General features: G+C 37.2%; 1 protein-coding gene across 10 annotated transcripts in view; it reads left to right on the top strand.

Moving 5' to 3' along the window:
* Positions 1-26811, top strand: part of LOC129719448 (cAMP-dependent protein kinase type I regulatory subunit) — an 80712-nt gene that overhangs the window by 18954 nt on the left and 34947 nt on the right. Inside the window, exons 1-2 of one of the 10 annotated variants that reach the window (XM_055670759.1) lie at positions 8314-8481; positions 17399-17535. The exons of 3 other annotated variants lie outside the window; for them this stretch is intronic. In XM_055670759.1, the coding sequence (XP_055526734.1) occupies positions 17518-17535 (18 nt within the window). In that variant the 5' untranslated portion in view covers positions 8314-8481; positions 17399-17517. Of the gene's footprint in view, positions 1-8313; positions 8482-17287; positions 17536-26811 lie in introns of those variants that run through there. 6 more of the 10 variants (XM_055670756.1, XM_055670753.1, XM_055670754.1 and 3 more) reach the window with 6 other exon arrangements.

The raw sequence follows: 26811 nt of genomic DNA, 5'->3' as shown, positions 1-26811 counted from the left end.
TAGGAGAGGAAATATTTTTTCTCTTTCTAGACGCCCCAAGATTGGCATAAGTTGTTCCCGCTGGTGAATCGTCAGAATCGGTTTCATCAGAGGACAACAGATCAAAGGGGTTCGATGTTATGGTAGAAGTGGTCACGGTCTTCTTCAGCATCTCAGCGTAAGATCGCTTTGAACGCTCCTTAAGTGACCGCTTGATTTTATCTCTGCGCTGCATGTACACCGGGCATGTGGAGAGCTCATGCTGATTTTCCCCGCAGTGAATACATTTTTCAGCATTTACACTGCAAGAATCGTCCGCATGAGTCTCCCCACACTTGCTACATCGTGCCTTATTGCAGCAGTAGGCGGCTGTGTGGCCTAGCTGCTTGCAATTGGTGCAATTCATAACACGGGGTACATACAATCGCACAGGCAGACGAACCCGATCGATCGAGACGTGGCTAGGGAGAGCAGATCCGGCAAACGTAACACGAAACGAGTCTGACGGAGTGTATAGTGTTTTGCCACCGATGATCGATGCTGACCGCAATTGCTTGCAGTCGAGCACCTTTACATCGGGACAGGTTTTGTTCTTAAAGCACCCTTTGGCACTTTCCAGTATACACTCGACGGACAGATTCGAATCGGTTATGACACCGTCGATCTCCACGTCTCGTGCGGGTATGTAAACGCGATACTTGCGTGTGAAGAGCTCAGAGCAAGCTATATCGTGGGCCTCTTTCAGGTTACTGACCACGATACGGAGCTTGTTAGGTCGGACCTTGGAAATTTCGGTCACGCCCTTGTACTCCTTCGTCAGGTCTTTAGAAATCTGCAAGAGGTTCAACTGTTTCGATTTCGGTCCCGCTTTTGGCCGAAAATAGACAGTATAGCTGCCCTGGGCTCCGTCTGGGTAAAGCCTGGGGCGAGGGGGGACTGAAGAATGAACAAGGGAGGGGGTAACAGAAGGGTCAGGGTCAGAGGGGTTCGGGGATGGTGGCGCGGGAGGCGAGGGATCTACATCCATCCCGCTAAGTCTAGCGCACTAGCGCCGACAAGAGCACGTACCTTTTTACTTCTCCCTTCCAGTAAGGTTGGTTGTCCGATCGTTCGAAGTTGCAGCCGTTACAGCCAGCAGCACCAATACAGCAGCACTAAACAGCCACCAGCAGCGAGCCAGATGTGAGATCACTCCACATAGCGATACTGCTCAACTGTCAACTGATGGCTTCTTCTTTTTCCTCTTTTGTGTCTCGTCCATTGCTGTAGCACAATTCAGCCAGCAGCCAAATCGGCTTACGCACCAGCTGGCAGTCACGATGCGAAACGGTTGCACAAAGGCGCGACCTTGAACCCGGATTTATTTCACTCGACCAGGCAAACAATGCCAACACTTGTTCTCACGTCTTTTGTTTTATATTCTATCGGAGCGATCACCAAACACGTCCGATACTGATGCGTGTTCGGCACAGAATGTAATGCACTGATGAATTAATTAATTTAAGACGTTTGTTGTTGCGTTAGTTGAAAATAACCTTGCATGGTAAAAAAGTATTCACAATAAATTTACAGTAAACTTTTTGTCCGATCTATCGTTGATAATGCAATACTTAAAAAAGTCAAATGGAACGCAATGCCATTTGAGAATCGTACCTAAAAGTTTCCAGGCAGCATAAACATTAATACTGTAGAAGCTAACTACTAACGCATACCGCGTAGAATTGACGTCAGCAACTGCTGCTGTCTACCGTCTTTAATTATTCAGCTCAAACCGTGCGACTCACTACTGATCAGGCTACTACTACAATGTGCTGAGCAATCCAGGTCAAAAATAAACATACCTTTTGAATAACGAATGTTGCACCCAGTATTTTATGGGTACCTTTCCAGAAAATGTGCCAAACTATCACTTTTACAAAAATCTTGCTTCGGTTGCAAATTGGCCTTCGGGGTTGAATTTACAATTATTCACCGGTGTACTTGAGGATATTGAACAATTTATATTTGACCAACTTGCATTGTGAACTGTGTTTGCAAATCTGTTGTAACGCGGCTTTGCATTTTTGAATTTGATGCCAGGGAGGACGCTGGTGCTAAAACATTACGTTTAATGATGTTTGTCCTTGTTTCGAAGCATTTTTGCGCTAATTGCAGGTCTCGTTAGCGATACGCGCAATGAGCCTGTATCCATTACTGGTTTTCTCAAGACGATATAAAACGTTGGTAAAATTGATCGAAATTAAGGTAGAAAATAAGGAGTTAGCACTGTTGTCTTACGTCATCATTGGTATGTGGACCAAAACATAATGGATTTGTTTTTTGTTCTTAAACTAATATGTGCTAAGCCTTAGCGGCTGGCTAAGACACTGTTGTTCTGGATGGCCCTAGGTGCTCTAGGAAATTTCTTTTCAACCCTTTTAAAGTATCTACATGTTTTTTTATATTTAGCAAATTTCTTATTGATTTTACAACAGCGTTTTGACTGTAGAAATATAGATTTTAGCGATTCGAATTTTTCATTATTTATTAACGCTCTCCGCTCTCCAGTTCCTGGTAAATGGACGAAGCGGATAGTTATATTATTGAATTGTTTGGAGAATCAGTACCATTCGAAACAGCTCCACGTCAATCCAATTTCCTTCTTCCGCTTGAGGCGCTAGACATGGAACCACGCCAAAAGCATGTTTTAGATGTGTGGAACTACTGGATATCAAGAAAAAAATCTCATCCCGAACTTTACGCTGTAGCGAAAGTTGTGTTGGCTACTCCATTTGGTCAAGTGTCAGTTGAAACAGCTTTTAGTGCCCTCGCGCTAGTATTAACCGATTAGCGTGTTTGCCTAAAAGAAGCAACTTTGGCAGCTATTATGATGATAAAATTAAACAAACTGGTATTTGAACAAATTCTTCCGACGTTGTATAAATGGAAGAAGTATAGTAAAAGTGATTATAAAAGACGAATCATGAAATATATATTTATTGTTCGTATACAATCATAATATAAATGCTTAAAAAACAGCTTAAGTTTTTGCTTAATGCCATAGAAGCTTTGAACTGTTTCTTTGTATACAAATTGTGATTACATATTGGTTAAAAACCAGAAATGCTGAGTAAAATATATATTTTTAATATGCATTCTTAACCGTTAGGGCTCGGCATTCCACCCGAGTACATTTTCAGACTTGATTGCTTTAAAAAACAAGGTTAATCTCAACTCAGTTAGCTGAAACTCATAGAAAGCTCCTTACTAGTGGGAATAAACCATTTTCCATCATCAGACTCTTTGTTAAAGCGAGGGGAGGGATCGAAGGAAGGGGTCTGATTTTTTAAATAGACAAATTTTCCAATCTTTCGACGAGTCAAGATCCAAAATCGGTCAAGATTCTCAGTTCTTACTTCATTTTGGTGGGTACCCGGGTACCCTGCCGAGCACTTATGGGTGTTAAAACTACCGAGTTCATAACGGTTACGTCGACTCGACATATATATATATATATATATATATATATATATATATATATATATATATATATATATATATATATATATATATATATATATATATATATATATATATATATATATATATATATATATATATATATATATATATATATATATATATATATATATATACATATATGTTTCGTTGTTATTGTGTTATCGTCAAATCTTTTCGTATAGACCTTTTATTCACTGTCATTGACAATTGAAATGGAATGATAAACTCTCTCAGTGAATTCTGTTTTCATTTTTTCTATGTTGTGTTGATGACACTCAGACTAGAATTTCGTTGAAAGAGGATTCACGACGATGCTCGCAGCGACTATCAGGGTGGCCACTCGAAATTAATTATTTTCGATTTCCCGTTTTTTTCCCGGTTTTCCCGATGATATTGATTAAAATTTCACGGTGTTTTGTTTAAAAAAAAATTATTCACTAGATACAGCTCTGCCCATAATTCAAAAATTGGCTAATATGCCATAGGCTTCAAATCGAGAAAAACGCATTTTAAAGTTTTTTGTCGGTACAACATATTTTGACTGTTAATAACAACTTTTTCATTTAGTATATCACCCTTTATATATGCTGGAACCTTGCCGTTGAGTTGATACAGAGAAATCTGCAGGAAAATTCCATCCGCCACGTATTTTCAACGCAGTAGCCGTTTTTTTAATTATAAACGAAAGGTCAGTTGACAAACCGGTGTGCAATTTGGCTTATATCCATACGATGTGAATTATTTCGTGATCGTTGGTGATAAAAATGGTTTTAAATTTAATAAAACAACACGGAAGCACAAGTGAGGACGAAAAGGACGACGAGACAATTGTTACGTGCAACAATATAACGAAAATATCATTAATTCTTAATGATCTCACAATCCACTTTCCTGTTTTTTCTCATCAAGTCCAAAATGAAATATGAATCTTCTCTTTATTAATATTACTTCTAATTAAAGAGCTAAATAGCATTTTTTAAATGTAAAGATTTATGACAGAAGGAAACAGTCACACGTTTTGATCATTGTGTTTTGCAGCGCAACAAATAAATTCTTGTAGCTTCAAATATTCTTCGTGAAAAAGCCAAATTTGATGCAAGGGCCTTACGATCGCTTACCTGTCGCCAGTAACCAACAGGCTACAACACACTTTCGAAAGTTAGACGAAACGCAGTACAGTAATAATACACTGGTTCGTGAACATGCCACAGGTTGAATCATATTGGATATTAGCCAATTTCTCAATTATTTTGGATATAAGCCAAAATTGTTTCACATTTGCTGCCTTCCCAAATGCATTTTTTGACAATCGGCTTTCGTAGGGACCTTGTTTAGGGTGTGTACCATCACGAGAAACTGTTTTCTCGATTTTGGTAAAATGGCATATTAGCCAATTTTTAATTATGGGCAGAGCAGCTGCCTAGAGGTTCATTTGAGATATATAAGTACAAAAACCAGGTAATAAACTTTATATATTAGTGAAAAAACGTTACGGAAACGCTGCAAGAAATTAGATCTGAAGCAGCTCAAATCAAAATTGATTTCTGTTTATTTTTTGCTGCTAGTGACAATTATCAAACTTGCACAGAAGGTTGGTCCTATGACCCGCTACTGAGTCTCATGTCTTATTTTTTGTGTGTTTCCAAATAAATGGACTGGGGCGTTATGCCCCGGGAGGCGTTTTATACATATTTACCCTACTACGATTGAGTCCTAAAGTTTTTCACGGTTTGCTGATTTTTATCTTTCAGCTTAAGGAGTGCAATCTTCTAGGCAACACGTGATTTTTGAAAATGTTTATCGTTGTCCTTCGCATTTTAAATGAAGAATTAAAAAATGTTCGAAATGCCTTAAATGACAGTTCTCCCATTCTCCCCACCGTACATGGGCTAAATGTTACTTAAGACCACTCGAGGAGTTTTTTATTCTTCGTTTAAAAATTGAAGGAAAACTATCAACATTTTTAAAAATCATGTTTCGCTCAGGAAACGCGTCTTTTTAAACGATTTATAAAAACTTGTATAGCTTTAGGACCCAACAGTTCTAATTAAGGGACGCAGTAGTCTTATTCCACTAGAAAAAAATGTTTACCTTGCGACAAATCCGCAATAAATTTCGAGAACTCAACTCGCAGAGTCACCATCTGTTCATAGACTCTAGGGCAGCGTACGACTCAGTTAAGAGAAACGAGTTATGGCAGTTAATGCGCGAGCAAGGTTTCCCAATAAAACTAATCAGACTGATTCGTGCCACCCTTGATGGTTCCATATCAAGCGTCAGGGTAGCCAATAAAATATCGAACGCTTGCGTAATGTTAGATGCTTTGAAGCAGGGTGACGGGCTGTTAAACTTATTGTTCAGAATCACACCGGAAGGCGTGCAGGGATGCGGCACCGTCATGACGAAGTCACACATGCTCCTAGGTTCCGCGGATTACGAGAATCGGGCTTGTTATAAACTCTGCCAAACTCTACTTGCGTCGAGACATCAAGATCGTCATCGGGAACATGAACTAGAACGGCAACACTAGGAGTGGAGGCACCGATCGACAGGAACGACTGGTATGACGGGGGATGCGAGGCAGCGGTGAATGAAAATAACCGAATCTACGCGAAATATCTTGACAAGTCAACAAAGGAGAGCAAGGCCAAGTACAAACTGGCGTGTAACGACATGACCACGGTTCTCAAACGAAAGAAGCGCCAACGAGAGAATCGTGAACAGGAGTAGCTCGCGCAGCTGTCCCGTGCCTGCGATACGCAGAAATTCTATGAGAAGGTTAACCACTATCTACTCTAGAAACTCTATGCCGACATGGGCAACGACGCGGTTAGGATCATTCTCAGTGATACCAGTGGTCATCAGGTAGAAGGAGTGCTTCGATGGACACCTAAATGGCGATACAGCACGCAGAAGCGGAACAGGAACTGACCTAGGAACACCAGCAGCAGATGATCAAGTAGTAGCCAGCAAGTTCGTTACGTGATCGGGAAGCTGAAGAACAACCAAGTCACCGTCAAAAAAGGACTGCCGAACGAGCTCTTTGAGCATGGTAGAGAGGCACCGGATAGCGCGCTGCGCTGGGTAAATTCCAGGATTTGGGAGTAGGAAAAACTGCTAGACGAGTGGACTGAGGGAGTCGTCAATCTCATCTAAAAAAAGGCGACAAGCTGTGGTGCCGCAACTACCGCGGCATTTTGCTTATTAAGGTCGCCAATTCATGGGCCTGTTCAGAGTTGGTTTTATGGGAGCTCGCGCCACTACGGACCTGATATTTTTCATTCCACAGATTACACAGATTACAGAAATGTCACGTATACAACGTGTCCACACATCACATCTCCATTGACTTTTCGGTGACCTATGATACAGTCGATTGAAAATAGCTATAGCAGGTCATGCACGATAACGGATTCCTGGATAAACTGACGCGATTGACCAAGGCCATCGTGGCTACGTGCGTGTTTCAGGGATACTCAAGAGTCATTTTAAATCGCGCAGAGGGTTAAGACAAAGTGATGGACTTTACTGTTTGCTGTGCAACAAAATAAGCTGTATTGAATTTTCTCTTGATTGAGGTTATTGTTTCCAGAAGTAAAAAAAAAATATGTTCAACATTTTATTCAACATTTATCCCGTAAAAATTATTTTGGTTGCCACTGTGAGACAACCGCTCTCTATTCTCAGCCGCTATTTCCGTCTTTTTCCAGGCACTCAATAAGATTCTCTATACACTGAGCAGTTTCTCTCATGAACTTGACCCTGACTGGAGACATGTGCTTTTCGGTTGGAAAGAGAAGCTTCGGAAGAGCTTTCAGTACTTTACAATGTTAAGCTCGTCCTCTGTCTCTCCCGCTTTTATATACCCTTGGCGATAATGTCAACTCAAGACGCATGGGGGGACAATTCGCTTTTAAATTATTCATTCACTGCGGTTTGTCATTGCGAATTTCCAGCGAATAACAGAGGTGAGAAATAATCTTCGTTGAAAGGTTGTTTTAAATCAATTTCCATATCCGTCGCGTGAACAGCGCTTATGTATGTACAGTTGCACGTGCTTGCTCTATTTCCTTGGGTCGACATAGAAAGCTCGCTCAGGAGAATGTAAATCGCTGCCGGATGTTATATTCATTGTAAAGTGCGAATTTTCTCGGTTGATGATGGTTTTAGGAGTATGTGTGTGTTTGGTAAGTTGAGTACGGATATAAAATAAAAATTCAGTGGACGAAAATATGTTATTCACTACCCGGAATTGGTTCAGTTTTATTATTAATTAATATTTTTTAAGGTCTAGTTATTTTTAAACCCAATTTCATGGTTAGTTTGATGACACAAATGTTTGAATAAAATTTTCTCCATCTTATAACATGTCATAGTACAATCTTTTTAAAACTCATCTTACCTAACGTTACATCTCTCGCTATGTTCGACCAGTTTCGGAACCGCATACCAATGTAGGTTGAATTCTGTGCTTGTTAGGAAACGCTTGCCACTTTGACCGATTGACGTCACGGCTTGTGAAAGAACGATGATGGGTGGCGGTCGTCATTGCTTCGCGTGGTAGAAACCATGGAGGATAACGCGCGCGGAAGTGCGGATGAGAGCAATGTGAGGCATGCGTTTTCGCTTGCCTGACAGCATAGCACGATTATGTGTGCGAATCTTCTTCACGCTCGGATCGAAAGCATCCGTGCATGCAAGTGGATCGATTCTACCGGAGTGCCGAGTCCCGCAGAAAAGAGGAAAAAGCTAAACACTACGAGTTGGGTTTTTTTGAGAGCACAGTGGAAATCGACGCTCGTTAACAAGGCAAGGATTGCTCTCCCCGCGTTCAGTTTTCAAATTGAGTTTGCGAAAATTGGTTGATTGTTTGAGGCGGCTTCACCAGTGAAGTTTAATTGATGAACTAAATTGTGCGGCGTTATAGTGTGACTCCGTAGTAAGCACGTGGAAGCAGTAATTGCAACATCAAATAAATTGTAACATTTTTTATCCCGACAAGTAAGCTCTGATGTAATATGCTCTGGTGAAAGCAAAATGTTATTGCGGCTTCCCAAACGACCTTGCCTCGGGATGCTTATCAATATCGAGTGGGACATCCGTAATTTTGCCGGATTCATGGTTCTTCTTCTGTTCGGCTTGAGCAAAAAACGCCATTTCCCTTCCATCATCGGGCGGAAATTTGTACTGTTGTATTGTAATAATATCCTCTTATTCCGGAGTAGAGTCCTCGTACCACGCTGTAAACAATACGGTACTTGTACGGCATCATATGGCAAAACAGAATCAATAATATTGTTGATAGGCCCTTCGGTGTCACTTGCTTTTGTACATTGACGGGTAATATGAGAACGGAACAAGTGTGTATTAGATGGGTTGTGTGCTTTATTTTCCTGGATATTCTACTATTGACATGGATGATGACAAACACAAAACGAATTGATTTTTTTTTGTCTGAATGTGAACACTTAGGATTGTTTTTGTTGCCGGGGGTCTCCAATTTTGCGAAATTTGTTTTCCAATATTATTGAATTATTTATTATTCAACGAATGTAGTAAAAAACTATAAAACTAGGTGTAGCATTGTTCATGGTTATCATCTAGTATTGTATATAGTTCATGGGCGGTTGCAGTACTGTAGACTGAATAATAGGTATGAGTACCTTGTCTAGCCTAGAGTAAATGCAATGTTTACCACTACAGAATGAACAAATCAGAAAGAAAGATCAAACTAGGTTACGGTCAAGCTTCACGAATAAAAAAAGGAAGAGCCGAACAAGGGAATCGAAAAAAACATTTCCTCTTGCCTTCAGAAGCACAAAGCCAATGAGCTTTTCCGTTCTGCCTCATAGCGATGTCTACATATGGCGTGTAGTTTCGACTCTATACTTATTATTGGGCATCATGTTGGCGCCAATCTGGCTGCATACAGGAAGGGGTTCCCTTTGCGGATGTTTGATATCATTCCGGTGCCTCGCCTCGAGTTATCGTGTTAAGAAGTATGGTTTTATATTCGAACAAACGCTTTTATCCGTAGTACAATCCATCCGCTTACATTTATTCTTTTGAACTTTGAGCCGATATTGATAAATGGTGTTGTTATCAAATTCTCGACAGTGGAGTTGATATATTTCCTCCACAGGAAAAATATTTAGGGAGTATTGCGTTTGGGCTATTATCATAGCTTATTCTTGTGTCTCACCTTTTGAGTGAATCCATTGTTAATTTTGATTACAATGTCTTCGAAATTAAAGATAAGGTCTAGATCGTCATTGAAATATGAAAAACAAAAAGAATCCACTTTTCATTCATTTTGGTGGATCATTCTAGTCTCAAGAACATGGACTTGAAAATTTCAACAATATTTGAGAAGATCATTGCCGTGGATCACGTTTTTGATAATTCTTGTAAGAGGTGTCGTATTTTTAAATGCATCAGCAATGTTTCTAACATTTGATTGTGTTCTTCCATTCTACTATTTTTATAAAACTTCGTTAGTCCTAAAAAGTTTACAAATTGCTTGCACAGTACTGAATCTATTTGAATCTATCACTGCTCTAGAGCACAGACGAACTATAGAGCAGTGATAGATTCAAATAAAAAATGCATTCTAATCAAATTATAATACGAATATGTCATGATATTTTAATATCTTTTCTATTTATTCATCATTTCGTGTGCGGTTTTCTGCATCTGCAGTCATTTGTTATTCTACAACAAATTCAAGCGATATATTTACAAGTGTATCTCCCAGATGATCTCGAGGTACGATGCTGGCCTAACAAGTCAGTCGTTGTAGGTTCGAGTCTCGGCTCGGGAGAGACTGTTGGTGTCAATAGGATCGTAGCGCTAGTCCCACAATTGTCATGTACACTAAACAGTTGGCTGCGAAGTCTGTGTATAACAAACAGAAGGTCAAATTCCGAATCGGAATGTAGCACCAAGGCTTTGCTTTTTATTTACCAAGTGCTGGAAATGGTGAATTGTTCTCATTTTCGACAAACATGACGGAAAAGAGCATTTCCAGCTCAAAAGGTTAAACCGGAAAATTCCATTTTTGTATAAACTCTTTTTTGGAATGAATTTTAGCTACTTTTCAAGTTTTTAAATTTTTTCAACAAGAGGTATTTTTCAGAAGGCGTATATAAAAGTGGACAGGAAAACATGCAAAAAATTGAAACTATGTTCAGAAGCATACAAAACATTGAGCTCCGCAAATCGTGATCATAATCAAAGAACGCTTTTTTAGCGTAAAATGTCGTCAGGTAAAAATATGCTTTTAAATTTGTTCACGAATTTTTTTTTAGTTTTTTTTTCTGAAAATATTTCGTTTACCTTACGTTCTACACTATAGGTATACGTTTGACAGCTTAAGTAAACATATTATTGGCTTATTTATTACGAAAAAGCCTCCTCCTTGTAGAGCATTGTTACTAACATTCAAGAAAGACCAAGTTTTACTCAACATCCCACAAAATTGTTGGTTATTTTTTCTATGCAACAAACGACATCGAATGGTTGTGCTGTTTGAATGACAAGAAAGTTACCTGCGTTTTCCACAAAAGTTATTGGCTCGGAGCAAAATAAACAATGTATATTATAGAAGGCTTTAATAACAAGAAAGTTACCTACCAGCGTGTTCCAGAAATGTTTTTAGCTTGTAGCAGGATAAACAATGTCTATTAAAAAATTTTGATGCTTATTCAAACACCGTAGTCTTGGATTTAAACGTTTTCTTATTTCTTCCTTTTCGATAAATTTTGCGTTGATTCTGATAGTACCACCGCAGCAGACTTGGCCAATGAAAAATATAATGCGTCTCCATATTTTAAGTCGATGGAGAAGCCTGGTGCGCCACGACTCCGGCGAAAAATTATATTCTTAGGGTAAATTTGATAACATATCATTTTCTTACTTTAATCTGCTGCGTAACTTAGTGTAGCCGTTTTACCGTTAATGCAAACATAAAATACATTCCAATCTACGCATCAAACACTCAGTTCCGAGAACTCCCAACCGGTGAAATATACCGTAGTTTCTGTAATTGCTTGCCATATCAGGCAGCCCTTCTTATCGAGCAATTCTCACGGCACGTACCAGAAAGTGACAAGTGAAAGTAGCGTGACCAGGGCTAATGATGGCAAATAAGTTAAAAATATCCCTCAACAATAACGCCATAATCGAGTATGCATAATTCACTTTCCCGCTATGGCTTCCTTTTCATCTAACGGAGGCAGTAAGCAGTTAGCTGTTAATGTCGTCAGCCTTCCGCTGGACGCCGCCGCACTGGCTGCTGTGCATGAAATATACTCACGAAAGGTGAAAAGCTGCTTGGGCACGCGATCCGTGCGGACGACAGCGAACCGCTTGTCTAATGTGTATTTTATGTGCCCCAGGCCCCGGTAGAGCAAACCACCACCAGAATGGTTCCCACGCGTGGTAATTTGATTAATTTGCTGGAAATTCTTGTTGATATATTTCGGGTAAAAAAAATCAGAAAAATAAACAGTTTGTCATCGATAATGACAACCGATGCTACCGCATTCCTATGTGTCACGCATTGAAACCTGTTGTTTGTTCAGCGTTTGTTTGAGTAAACAGTCAAATTGGGAAGCTTGTACGAATAGCGTTAGAAAGTTTTCTTTGTAGAGGGAAATTCGGAGAATTTAGAATGAATAACTTTTGCGGTTCGTGTTTTTATTATGAGAATTTTCATATTCTTGGGTTTGAGAGCGAACATGACGCCAGCTTCGATCCATGTTGCAATGATAGATAGAGGTTAAATGCCATATACGTTGCGAGGCAACTAAACCTTTTTAGCGTATAATGTAGCATATATTGATACACGCACCGCACCACACCTGAATCGATGTCGAAAGGGATTATAAATATGCATGTTATATTCCAGCCACGGGTGTTTGAAAATTACGCAGCACTGGAAATTGGCGTGACCTGCAACGTAAGAGATGATAATAACATTTTTTTTTGCATTAGCGTGAGTAACAGTAACGTGATTCCACTAATCAGCGGGATTTTCCATATAAAGTCAATCGAACAAACATTGAAATAAATACCATACTAATTGAAAAATAATAAATATTTTTTCGTTTTAATCCATACAAACTGCCTGTTAAAAAACTTTGATTAATAATATTGTGTTTGTATTCATGAAATGTAGGTAGAAATGTAGGCCTATAGTCGAAAATACAAAAAGAGAAAATTCAATATTATTGGAGGGAGAGTAAAATGAAAGATGAATCAAATAGCCCCAGCTCGTGCAAATAAATTAATGCATACCTTTCGTATGCAATCATCGATATTTTTGTTAGTTTTTTTTTGCTTTGAAACCATTTCTGGTTTGTGTGGCTTAGTGAAAAAAGTCTTTCGTTTCGAAACAAGTATTGAATAACTAAAATGTTTCACTCTCTAATATATTAGATAATTCATGAATAATTCGATAGTTTACTTAGTTTTTCTTTTGGAGGATTCAATCTAATTTAAATGTTCATTTGAGTTATAGTTATTGGTTGGTTTTAAAATATGGCAATCGAAAAATGTCCTTCCTGTGTTTAAGAGCTGAGAATGAGGTTCTGCGAATCATGTTTCTCCAACTCCAACTGCTGATGTTGAATGGAATTGAAAATATGTTTAACATTTTCAAGGCTTCAGGTTGGTAAAACATTAGGAAAGTTTCGAAAGGGTTATGTTTTCGTACAGAGATACGTTTACCCTCGTCACTAAGAAAGTAAAATAGGCGACAGGGTCACCATTTATTATGCGGGACTGTTCTTCTCAGTTTGCAACGAAGTATAAAATAACAAAAAAAGTGTATCAGTTTATAACGAATATGAATTTTTAAACAATCTGTGATCAGAAATGTGACACGTTTATCGGAATTGAGTTTGGTTTCCAATACAATGTAGCACTGCGCTCGGTTGGTCTCAGATCTAGTTCTTTATTTCTATCTACATGGTGATGTCCATGAAATACGATTCGATTTTGTGACGTCAAAGGAGACTTCTATACAATGTTGTACTGTCAATATTTGCTCTCTACTGCTTCTGTGTCATGCTAATGCTCGCAATGATTTTCTCTGGCGTTTTGCTCACAAATGATTTTTCTCAGTTTGCAAAATTCCGTGTCATTTATTTTATGACTCCCCGAACGCCATAAATACGTATGCCACATGAACCGCTGCCATGCGTACAATAGCCATAAGCGATGTTAGCCATATATTTATTTTCGTATATGACTGTTAGTCACACTTTTCCAGGTTTTTAAAAAAGCCATTGACCCCAGGTTTTATTAGGTTTTGTTGCATTTTTACAAAAGAGTTGAGGTCCTTGTCACAATTATGAATTTTTAATTGTTATTAAATTTTAGTGACAATAGCTTCGAATAAATTAAATCAATTTCATCCAATGAAGTTGCCACAAAAACAGTTTTTTCGTGAATTAGTTTCTGTGAAGGAAAATTAGAAATTTCAAACAAACAGATATTTTGACGCATTGTACGAAATGCATACTATCCTTTATGATTAAGGAATAGTTCCTAGAATCAAGTAAATTTAGAAAAACTTTAAATCAGCTATTTGCTGGTACAAGCGCTACGCATCCGACAACGAGTCTGTAATCAACTGGAACGCTTCGGTTTCTTGCCTTCAATTATGTGTCTTTGCCGCGCATTCCATGATTATTTTTACAAATTGTCGAATATATGGTCGGCGTGCGACCAGACCGAGCCAAGCGCCAAACACATTATTTTGAGTTATCGGCATTTAAAGTTTGACTACCCATAAATTAACCGTGTTTGAACTTATCATTGATTCAAATGTGTTGTAGTTATAAATACACGAATGAATAATTGATAAAATATTTAGCTTTTATTCTTGACACCTATGCACTCAATTCACTCTGGTTGAAAAAAATCTAGATAAAAATTTAAAAAAAAAGGTCTTTAGTTCGGTATGGTCGAACGTATTTACTACGACATATCAATTTGACTATTGAACAAACTATACCAACCACCAACGTAACACATAAATATCAACGCTGCTCCATCTCGCACTACAAGCTATATGAAAAATTATACAGCTGAGAGACAAGCAAAGCTTTATTTTCTGTTGCCCTATTTTCTGGTGCCAAAGCGCACCAAATGCTAATTGTTAAAATAGTATCAATGTGAAATGCACTGGTATTTTGAAGCGGGTATTGACTGATTTCCTTGGTTTATAACCCAGTCATATCTCTCAGATGGTCTCGAGGTACGATGCCCAACAAGCCAGTCGTCGAAGGTTCGTGTCTCGGCTCGGGAGAGACTGTTAGTGTCAGCAGGATCGTAGCGCTAGCCCCACAATTGTCCTATACACTAAACACTTGGCTGCGAAGTCTGTGTATAACAAACAGGAGGTAAAGTTCCGAATCGGAATGTAGCACCAATGCTTTGCTTTGCTTTTTAACCCAGTCCTGACGTTTGCTACAAGAAAAAATTTAATTTTATTTCAAAAATGTCAAATGAAAATAAAATGCACTTGGTTCGGTCCCGCTCAACAAGATCATGAAAAAAAGTGATGTGCCAAATAAGAAAAATATTCGGCTCTACGAAAACCACCTTGCTGTTTATTTATCAGATTCTGATGACAATCGTATTCACGAACTGTCCGAAGCGGAAAAATAAGTTACTGGTTAAAATAAATCGCAGAGTTTGCTTTCAAATCACAAACAATCACTTTCTTTGGATGTAAAATGTATGGAAATAATTTTTTCAAAAAAAGGTGGATATCATTTTCCAGGATCCTTTCGAGTACTGGCTGTGTTAGTGTAGAATACACAACAATCACTTTCTTTGGATGCCATGTCTATAGTTCACGGTTCACTCTGGTCGAAAGCAATTTCGTTCTTTTCACAGAATGCTACATAGATTTTTTATTATAGCACGCCTATGAACTGTTCAAATGATTTTATTCTTTAGTGGAACATAGAGTATCACTTTGCACATCCAAATGGCGCTTGGCTCGGGTTGGTCGCACTCCGATCATATCATTTCTTCAATAAATATTATTTTCAACATATCATTTTCGATTTCGCTGAACTTTTTTTATAAAAAAGGTCATTTTATTTTTTGTTTGTGAGAAAAATGTTTTACTATTCTCGGCAAAGTTGAAGATAACTTGATTTCAAGTAACTTTGTAAAAGAATACTTAACCTTATCTACTATTGACAATAAATTAGTATACTCAAACTATTTTTATTCATCTTTAAGAGATAACCTTTCTTCTTTTTTATATAATAAAGTGCGCGAGTTGTTCTTTCAAATGAAACCAGAAGACATATATGTGTTATATGCCACTTTTAGAGATAATAACGTTTCAAAAGAGCATATTTCCAAAATTAAAACGTTAATGTCTTTTCACCTGTAAAAGATATATTTAATGTTTTGCCATCAAAAGTTGCATCTGAGAAATTTCAATTTGTATCAAAAAAACATTTTCAGACCTCTTCTAGAAAAACAAAAAAGTTATTTTAGTTGTATTATGTCGCACAAAATTGTATCGAAAACCTCATTTCCGCATAAAATGTTATTCTGTGTATTGTAATTGTTATGTCATATTTTTATTTCTTTATTTTTGGGATTTTTCATTTGTCTTTTGAGGTAGGCAAATGTTTCGCTTCAGTTGATCTTTATGGAAGTGTGGAGTGCGGCCTAATTTATATTTTAATTATACTTTGCAAGCTTGTGGAATCTGCAATCATACTTCGTCACAAAGCAGCTTGCGTTTAATACACTGTATACACAGTTTCGAAACTTCAGTAAAGTCAAACATTTACTAATTAGTTGACACATCAACAGTCAGGTGAAATGAATTGCGGAAAACTTACTCTTGTATGCACATGAATTTATCATTTCGGGTACACACGTTTTCCATATAGCTTTGTTGAAAGTTGTTTTACCGCTGGTTGCCACTGGATATACATTTCCCTTTTCTCTGTGTAACTTTTTTCGTCTCGCTCGCAGGCAGGTGAACTTGTATTTAAACGATTTTTCTTCATCAACTAAACTTTTAAATAATGTTGAATTCTAATTGCAATGTTTTTAGCATGAATGAATTCAATCGTACAACATAAGCGAGCGTTTCAATGCGTTTAATTCCGTTATGGTTGACTTCGGCTTTTGATAAAACGGTTCTTTTGAAGTTGCTAATTGAATGAATCAAGCTGTATTTTCAGCATGATTTGTTGATTTTTAATTACCTGTTCAACAAGATGCCCAATAACATTCATCCGAGTCGATTTGAAATGATCCTATGGAAGCGCACGGTCATTAAACTAGTTTTCACCCAGATGTTTCTCTGACTGGGTTGTCAAATTCATACCAATTAATTTATTTAATTTGCCACACCTTCATTACTACAGTAATACTGTTATTATCAGGTGATAGGAGCTTCGCTCGTTCGCAAACACCCACTTCCGCTTTTCAATGTCATTACTTACAGCCGACAGCCGATAAGGAGCCGCTCCGGTTTTCATGAGTTTCTCTGCAAGATTAAGTATTCGTGGCAGCGGCAAAGGTCACAAGCCTTGCCTTCCTGTAGGTAATGCTATTCACAGTCACGTTTTCGCTAGGGCGATACAATTCCGCTGGAAAATGGTTATTGCTTGTTGACTACCACCGGTCCTTGTTGGATGGAATCGCGTTGCGTGCGTGTTGAAAATTAACCAACGGTTGTCGTTTGCCTGTTGATTATTACTGTCGATAGACTCTTAAACGGAACTGCGTCAATCTCGGATACTGACTAACAATACTAAAGTTGGTGGTTGACTTTCAGTTACCTTACATCCTTTTTCATCAAAGCCGCGCAAAAAGGAAATGAGGCAGGGGTGACGTAAAAATATATTTCACTGAAAAGATAAATCCGAAGGTGAAGGGGAAAGAAAGTGGATTACGTATCCGATTGGGAGAAACCGAATCAGAAAAAAAGTTAAAGACGGAAGTGAGTTATTGATTTATATCGCAGTGAACGCCAGTTTCGAATCAGTCATGTTGACGCTTCCATTGGTAAGTTGATTATAACAACCGGTTCATTAGTTAGTAGCTACATGAATATTATTAGGCAATGAATATTATTGGAACCGTGGGGCGATTAATTGAAGATTATTTTGTATTCGACATGTGTCACTAATTACGATATTTTATTCTTTGTTTCTTTTCAGGTAAGTTCGCTTGTCCAAATTTGGAAGTAGAATAAACAATGGCCTCTAGGCAAATGTGCATCGCGTCTTAATGCAGAGTCAACTGTTGAAGGTAGTATCAGGCTATTTTTACGTCTTATCTAGACTTGTACGGAGTAGAAAGATTCGGAGAGATAAATCAGCGTTATTATTATTTTTTTTTGTTATCCGTACACAATTGAATCTGGGTTGAGTTCACGAGAGCCCATGAATATGTACATTTTCAATAGCGTTTTTACCTCACCATGTTCGTGAGAATTATGTATTCGGCTGAGCAGGCGAAGAAAATAATTGAATCAAGGTTCATTATAGTCCACTTCAGCAAGAATGGTAAGATGGAAAGGGGGAGGGCTGCCAAAAGGTACGCCGATGTTACTTTTAGTACATTGTTATTTATCTCCTTCTAGCGATTCTCCTAGCACAGCTCCAATTAATCTTTGTCATAAATTTTCAAAGTTTCTGCTATCCTCTTTTTTATGAAAAAAGCAATTTGTTTATGATGGCTTCTAAATTTTGTGTAATTCAATTTCGCCAAGTTACTTTTTGCGTAAACTTACTTTGCTTTCCTCAAAAGAAAAAAAATATGATTGAATTCTTATAATATTTTTTTTAATAAAGGCTCTAACTTGCCAATATATTTCGATAATGCGTTTAGTTCAAACGAGAATTATATGTTTTTGTATATGTTTGTATATGTTTTTGTGTTTGTGTACAGAATACTGTCCTCAAGCTGTTACGATTGCACTGCTTGTTAGTGTTTTCAACACGCCACGACCCTGTCAAAATCTCCTTTGATGGTGGGATCAAAGCGTTCAATTGGAGTTTGTAGAATCAATTCATATTTTCGGCGTACCCATTAGAAATGTGTAGGATTCTCCAGGAAAAAGTTTTTTTTTATATTTTTGGATGGGGCTGAAAGTAATTTAAAATTTATTATGGAACCTGCTTGGGATAGTATCCTTTTTGTCCTTGAGCAACCAAATCAGTTTCTTGCCCGCCGATCCTCACTGATATCATCCACGTCCTAATGAGGTTGATCCTTAAACTGATAAGCAGTCACTCTTGTCATTTCTTGGCACTCGGAAAATATTAACAAATTTATTTACGATATCATAGATTTCAAAATTTATTTTTAATCACGTATGATTAAAAAATATTGAATCTGGCCAGAGTTTGGATATAAGATTCGAAGCAGATAAAATCCGGAATCACTGCTTATTATACAGTAAAGCTCCTAGTGGCTGTACCTGGAATCTTTTTCAAGTAGTTTACTTTGAAATGGTTTCTCTTCCAGGATTAATATTTCCAATATTTCAAATGCCGTATCAGGAAGTAACCAATCAGGCCTGACAAAGGATGCTTAGATACGAAACCTGCGCATCTTCCAGGCAGCGTTATCTTACAAACAAAAAAAAAAACAAATTACAAATCTGGAATAAATGGCGTCATTTTTTGTGACAGTCATTCTTTGGATCGAATTGCAACCTTCTAAGTGACAAACAAACAAACTTCTATGCGAGACAAAGCAAATCAAGTGTGATCTGAAAAAAATTGGATTATTTATGTAAAACCTGGAATATTTGACAACAAATTCTAGATAAATGTTAAAACAGTGGCGTCGGCTCCACCTGTGCAACATGTGCATTGCACAGGTACTTTGTTCCCTAATATACACGAACATATGCGATTATCGAAATATAAAAAAATATAAAAAACTAGTAAGCATGCTAGCGAGGCCCTTCAATTGAAAGCTTGAAACACTTTTGTTTGATTTTCTTCTTCAATTTAAGGAAAAAGGACTTAAGAAAGTGTTTGTGCACATGTAACGAAATCAGCCACGCGACGCCTCTGGTTTAAAAATATAATTTAGATAAATCTGGATACCTGGTAACATTCATTCCAAGTCTAAAATCTATAAACAGGGTGGCCACTCTTCCGGGAAAAACGGGAAAAAGCCGAGAATTTCAAATCACCGGGCAAAAGACGGGAAAACCGGGAAATTGGGTTTCACGCCGGGAAAATCAAGATCCTGCATGTCTGTCGTTTCATTTGTTCAACAATTTCTGAGGAAATGTCAACGTGAAAATCTGTATTTTTTATTGCATGATGACCTAATTGGCATGATTCTGCCAATTATGGAAAGGCTGGTTGCTGGTTCAAGCCAAAGTCGGCCACCGCTTCGTATCTGCATTGTATAAAATAAAGTTTGATCAGGCGAATAGAAAAAAATTTAAACATGTAAGTTCGAGCAAAAATTATTTTTCAATGTTTCCGGCAGAACAACCACGGACATATATTTTAGAATTTTCAAGACGATCTTGTTAGAATGTGTTGTACACCGTTTTTTTTTAAAAAGCCATGTTTATCGTATTCCTGAAAAACTGTCATGATTTTGTTAAGAAATAAATACAAATTGTTTTTTACCGTTTCCGCTGTGATTTTTCCCGCGTTTTTTCCGCGAATTCCAGAAATTCTGTGGTTTATCATGCGGGTTTCCAGAAAAAGTTTTGTCGGTTAAATTTATTCTACGGGTCTTAGAAAATCTCTCATACATGCATTGGGCCCAGCTCGAAAATTTTGTAAGTTGCAGGGTCGAAGTTTCTCAAGAAAAAGAAAAAAAGTTCGAGATAACAGACCTCAACGTTTCGTCCATTTCTAAGACATTTGCCACAGAAAAAATTCTAACAATTTCATGTGCGTTTATTTTTTCATTGGTCACACTAAGTCTGAGATCAAATTTTGCATGAGGACTTATTTCGAGAAAAACTTCTAAGCCCTAACGCCAAACAAAGTTCGATGGTTAAATTTATTGACACTCTAATACAGAAGCATAACAAGCTCAAGAGAGGTTGACAGAGAGTAAAAGCAGATGAAATCAAGAAAGCACGAGAAGGAGAAGATTGTCAACGACTTGGAGATTAAAATGGCGAAAATTGTGCAAAAGGTCTCTACGAAGGTATTTGCTAAAGTCGCAAACAATTGGAAGCGAAGAAGGAGAAATATTTTTCATTGTTTTATATCACTATTTTTGCGAGGGCATAAATAAACATGTGAAAATTGATGTTTTTTCATATTTTAATAAAATAAAACACCGGGAAATTTTAATAAATTTCATCGGGAAAACCGGGAAATCGGAAATCGATTTTGAGTGGCCACCCTGTATAAAGCCATTGCTCGAGCAGATATTCTCAATACCGAGTTCCTTTACACTGGTAAATTGACTAGGAAGTTACTTATCTTTTAAGCAATTTACAACTGTGGACAGATAACCCAGGTTCTTGCTTCAAACCAGACAATAGATTAAAGTACAAGAAAAAGTACCTGCAAGAACGCATTCTTCTGTGAGCAAAGGCTATAGCCTAGAAGCAGGTACTCTGAAAGCACGATGATAACGGAGAGAATTTCATTGAAAAAGACTTCAATCCTCCCATTCGAGAAGCAGAGGGCAATCACTAAGCGGAAATTAAACATAAGTGGCATGTTGATTCGGGATGCTGCTGAATTGATGAGATTCATGTCGACTTACGGCGTGTCCGAATTTAAACGATTTTTTTATGCCTTTTATTTTCTGTACGTTGAACTAATTTCAGGATGGAACGGATTAATTGTTGTAATCCGGATTCATGCTGAAATGAATAAACCTTTGCTTCATAGCATTAAAACATCAGTAACAGCACATTAAATTAGTGTTATCGTTCTACAGATGACGCACGTCACAAAACACACGTCACATCGTGTGGCCTGAATTGTACAGCATAAAATTTACCCTCCCGAGGTTGGATCCTGAATTTTGTTACCAGTGCACCAATAATTCCGAAATTACCACCAATTAGTTATGGCACCGATACAAAAAAAAACATATCAGCAACGAGATCTCCCACAGCGCGTAGTCTTGCCTGTAGAACGTTTGAGCTTTACAGCGGTATAAACGTAATTGATCTTTCATGTATTATTTTTACGACCAAGCAAACAAACGATTGTTCGACTTGTGTTTGCTCATTAGCTGAGTGAGGGTGGCTAAGGCAAATTTTATTAGCAATGATAACTGTATCACAAATAAATTTACGCTTTTCGCGATACACAGAGCAGAGTGCAGAGTACTCCTAATACCAGTATACTTTGTTCTGATAATAATATTCAACTTGAGATTAGTGTACTTTTTTACGATTGGAAGCAGCTGACTTTCAATGACGTTTGATTTTGATGGTTGTTTTATAGTGCAGCATTTTGATTATAGCCTTTCAGTTTGTGTTGCGACAAAAAATCATGGAATACAATATTTTTGGTTAAAATTCTCTGTCGTACGCAAGTAAGCTTTACCGTTTGCTTCATCTTCGGGTACAACTGGCCAATCACTGCCGCCGGTCATATATCATACAAATACAGTGTAGGATATTCGGCCCATAGAACGAGTAAAACTAAAACAAAAGTGGACTATTTCGACCCACCACAACACAACTGCCTCCCATCAGTAGAAGCTACGACCTGCGCGACACTTCAGCGAACGCACTCTCTTTCTCTCTTCGGTCTTACAACGCGCCTCTGCCGTACGTGCTATTGAACGCGATACACGAGTGTGACGACAGTAAACGCGGCGGTATACAGAGTAAAGAAAGAAAGAAAGATATTTTAATATTGGCACTGCGGTGAAGAAGCTCTTGCGACCGGAGTGAGGCCCTGGGGTAGTCCTAATAATCTTAGAATGAGTCCTGCCTTCTGTGATATTTGCTTGGGAAATTTTATATTTTGTTTGTTCACAAAATATTCATTTTATATATTTATATCTGTTTTACGATGGAAGTAATTATTACAATAGAAGTCATTTTATTCAACAATGGAACACATTTTATTTAAAATGTAAAACACAATACTGTAATACAATTTGAGCTTCGATTGCACATATGCTGGTTATTTCGGATATTGCGGAAGCGTTATAAGCTGTGGCCATTCTATTGAATCATACAATACAGTATAAATCTTTATTTGCAAAAAAGTGCCACTTATGCTAGTGCTCAGTTACTGTTCCGTTCTATATTTTGTAATATCAAATTGTACGTCGATCACCATTTCCAATTTTTTGTACTACCAAATGCATTAAGTCAAAGATTACAAGCAAATAAAACTTGCCCTTAAGCTGAAACTGAAAAAAGGATATAGCTGTTTTAATCATTCTTGTGACTTTTGGTGCCCCTAGCAAAGAAAGAAGCGCGCCAAAAGACGGCAGGGTAATAGGCCATTTTACGAGACGTTTCTGAACTCAATTCATGAATGAAATTTTGACAGAGCGCTCGGAACCACTGAAACAACGCACGCAAAAGCAACATCAATATCAGCAGGATCCGTGACACCTGTCAGTTTGTAAAATGGTCTATTGTTCCAGCGGGTTCTTCGCTTCTACGTTTGCTTATGGGAAAAAAACCATGTTAGTCTCTGACGGCAGCACGCACTTCCTAGCTGGTTAAAAGCACCACAATTCATAGGAACAATCTTTCATTTGTGTCCTGCTTAGTTCACTCAGGTTCGCCTTAGAGCTCAAACTATTCTATTTTATTCAACAATGGAACACTTTGTTAACTATTCTTTTACCTTTTTTTAAATTTATAAACAATGTTTTGTGGAGAAGTTTCTGTCCCGTCATAAATTTTATCATTTTTTTTTAAAAATGTTCGTGGGCTTCACATCAACATTTTTAATTTTTTTCTAGTTGTGGTTTCTATAGTAAACCAGGTGGTCCTGTTTCTGGTTTGTATTTTATTTTTGCTGTCAAATGTCTATCAATTCATTGAGACAACTGTCAGATGATGTGAATAATTAAATAAATAAATAAATGCTATATCATGAAGTCAAGGATTTTCATTGTTGTTTGGTTGTTTGGTCGTTAGAATATGGATAATCCAACAATTTTATGATAGAACATGACGATAGTGTATTAAATGAAAAAAAAAATATATTTTTGAGATTAGAAGTACTGTAAGACTGTAAATTTGATCGTATTTTTTGGCCTATCCACAGGCTTCGCTTTGCTCATCTTGATCATAAAAAGAAAACAATTTTCTTCTCTATCTACAACTGTGAGTTCAAATTCAATGTGCATCATACTATTTGCTGTTGCGAGAGCAATGAGGTATAGTTTCTCTGGCGAATAACCGCTTTTAATTCGACAGAGCATAGTTCCAGTAAAATTCTAAAATTCCAGTAAAATTCACACAATTGCGTTACTCCCTAGCGGATAAAAACAGTGTAAAATGGAACGTTAAAATACGCATTTCTTGGAGAGTTCTGAATCTTCATATAATTTCAAATTCGAAATCTGCTAGGATGGGTCTTCTAGAGCGTCCATTTTCCGACGGTTTTAAACTTCCCCGGGACTCAGGAAATAAAGAATCAATTTCTGGAAATTCCAAGATTCCGGGATATATGGAAAAATGAAAAAAAAAAGTTAAAAAGCGGCGATTGAATCATTTGGATTTATTTTGTCATAGGAGAAAATATTAAAAATATGATGTAATGATTCGAATTAAAAAAAGCGCTCAAACAAGAAAAAAGATTGATCGATCTGTTTACGAAAACAAACTGATAACTATTTTGAAAAAATATCTGGGACTTAAGACTGGGAGACTCTTCTAATTCAAAACTTTTATTGGATCTAAAATAAATATTTTTCAAAGAATACCAGATCTTGACGTTTTATGTATTTCTAAGACATTTGACATTGAAAACATGATCGGAGTCGACAATTTCATTGACTACTTCTTTTCCTTTTTAACGGTCAAAAAAGCGAAACTCTGACCACTGAGGTTCCACTTCCAAAAATCCGATTGAGTCAAACGTCAAAGTTTTCCCATACAAATGTTGCACTCTAAAGAGCCGTATTCATGGACAGAAAAGAGCAAAAGTGATGATTCATACTTTTCAGGGTAGGGTTTATATATAGTCTTGCAATATTGCTCAACAAAAGTGTACACAATTTCGAAAGGGTCTAAAATTTCATGGGATTTGAATTAAAATTCATGGGAATTAAGAAATTACATCCCGGGTCGTCCCTGGATGGACGCTCTAGTGACTTCTATGTAAACCTTAATGCTTTGTTCTTTGGCCAACTTCTCACTTAGTATTGAGAAGCTAATGAAAATGGCTTCTTCTAAAACTCGCAGCGCACCTCGCAGCGATTATTGTGTGTAAAAATTAACTCTGTGTGAGAGAAAGTCTAGTTTCCTAAGGCGTTTAACTGGAGGAAGAGATGTGAGCAAAAGTCAAGAGAATGCATTAAGCGTGTTTATTCATAACCTGCAATCGGCTTTTTATCTCTATTTAAACTTGCTCTTTAATTAGGGTAGGGAACGGCTTAAGCAGCAGCGCCCTTATTTAATCAGTCGAAGAAATCAGGCCTCAAACTCCTGCATTTTGATCAATATCGACAATTTCAATGATGGAAACGAAAACTTTGATTGTCTAGCTGTCTTACGAATATAAGAAATACCGTTAATCATAAAGAAATCTGTGAACGATTGCAATTGAAACAAATCGACCTATATTGCAGCCATTCAGGGTGCTGAAAAAAAAAACGCCTGCAAAACATATGGAAACTGCTTAAAATAGGTTCGGGGTGATTGGAATAGTGTCCCTCGATTGGTAACTTCGATTGATGATTGTTAAAGTTTGCTAATTTAGTTTTACAATCTGAAAACAAGTTCTGACAGAGAAAAAGATAGCGAACAGATTGATATACTACTGTTTGAGTTTCACCCAACATATTTCGAGTATTTCGTCTGAATGCACAGGCGGTTCCTAAAGCTGCTTAGAATATGTTCCCTACCCTATTATAAATAGGTACAAACGCAGTAAAAACATGGTTTTTTTTCGTCTTCAAAAAAACTAGATACTACATTATTATTAAAAAAATGGAACAAAATCACAAAAAGAATATAGTAACTTGTAATCACAAATATCAAAATGAAAAATTTAAACTTTTGATTTTTTGATGAGTAAAAAATATACCATAACTCTTAAAAAAATTATCATAACTCTTAATAATGGATTTTACGAACTGTTCGCAACAAATAGCATATAAAAACATTTTTTTTAGTTCCACCTCTCTCGGTTATTGTAAATATTGGAAATAATGATATTTGTATCATGATACGAAAAAAGTTTTACTCGCATCAGATTTGTTACAAACATTTTGTCCTAATAAAATAAATTTTCTTGAAAATTCGCTTCAAATATCTGTTATACTGCACATTTCACTTGTAATCTTTATCATTATTTAATTTCATCAACAGCGTTGTAAAATTAGAGATGTTTGCACTACACTGCACACTGGGCCAGGAATGGAATCTAGTTTAACGAAATTATTAGCGCTCTCAGGGTTTGACTAATCGGTTTCCGATCTTCTACAAAGTTTCTTGGTATAGCTAGGGCTTCATCTTGAATGTTTGAATTAGTTCGGAATTGAGCCGCGAAGGTGGCGTTGCGATGCCAACTTCTTTCCCTTACACGCTAGAGCTTTGTAGTTTTCGAAAGTTGTAGATCTCTAAATTCTATGAAACTTTACAGAATATACAAAATTTCTAACTCTTCAAGTTTCAGAGATCTACGAGTTTTTATAAAATTTGTCTGAATTTCACGTTTTATTGTGATAATCTTATGAGTTAACTCGAAATAATTTCTTACGTATTTTTTCTCGATAAACATTGAATAATTACGTCGTTTTCTTCCAAGTACATAAGTTTTTGAAGTACTTAAGTGAAAATATTACACAAAATTTGAAAACAATTTACAACTTTGTCGAAAACTGCAATGCTCTAGCGTGTGAGGGAAAGAAGTTGGCATCGCAACGCCACCTTCGCAGCTTAATTCCGAACTAATTCAAACATTCAAGATAAAGCCCTAACTATACGAAGAAACTTTGTAGAAGATCAGAAACCGATTGGTCAAACCTGGAGAGCGCTAATAATTTCGTTCCGCTAGTTTCTATTCCTGGCCCAGTGTGCACTGGTCGACAAAAGCGAAAAAGTTGCCCTAATATTCAAACAAGATTAAAGCTTAAACAGATTAAAGCTTTTTAATCATTCCTGTGAATTTTGGTGCTCCTTGTAAATGC

This window comes from Wyeomyia smithii, chromosome 2, assembly GCF_029784165.1.
Source record: "Wyeomyia smithii strain HCP4-BCI-WySm-NY-G18 chromosome 2, ASM2978416v1, whole genome shotgun sequence".
Classification (NCBI taxonomy): Eukaryota; Metazoa; Arthropoda; class Insecta; order Diptera; family Culicidae; genus Wyeomyia; species Wyeomyia smithii.
The sequence above is the reverse complement of the archived record's forward strand: the minus strand, read 5'-3'. Positions and strand labels throughout refer to the sequence as shown.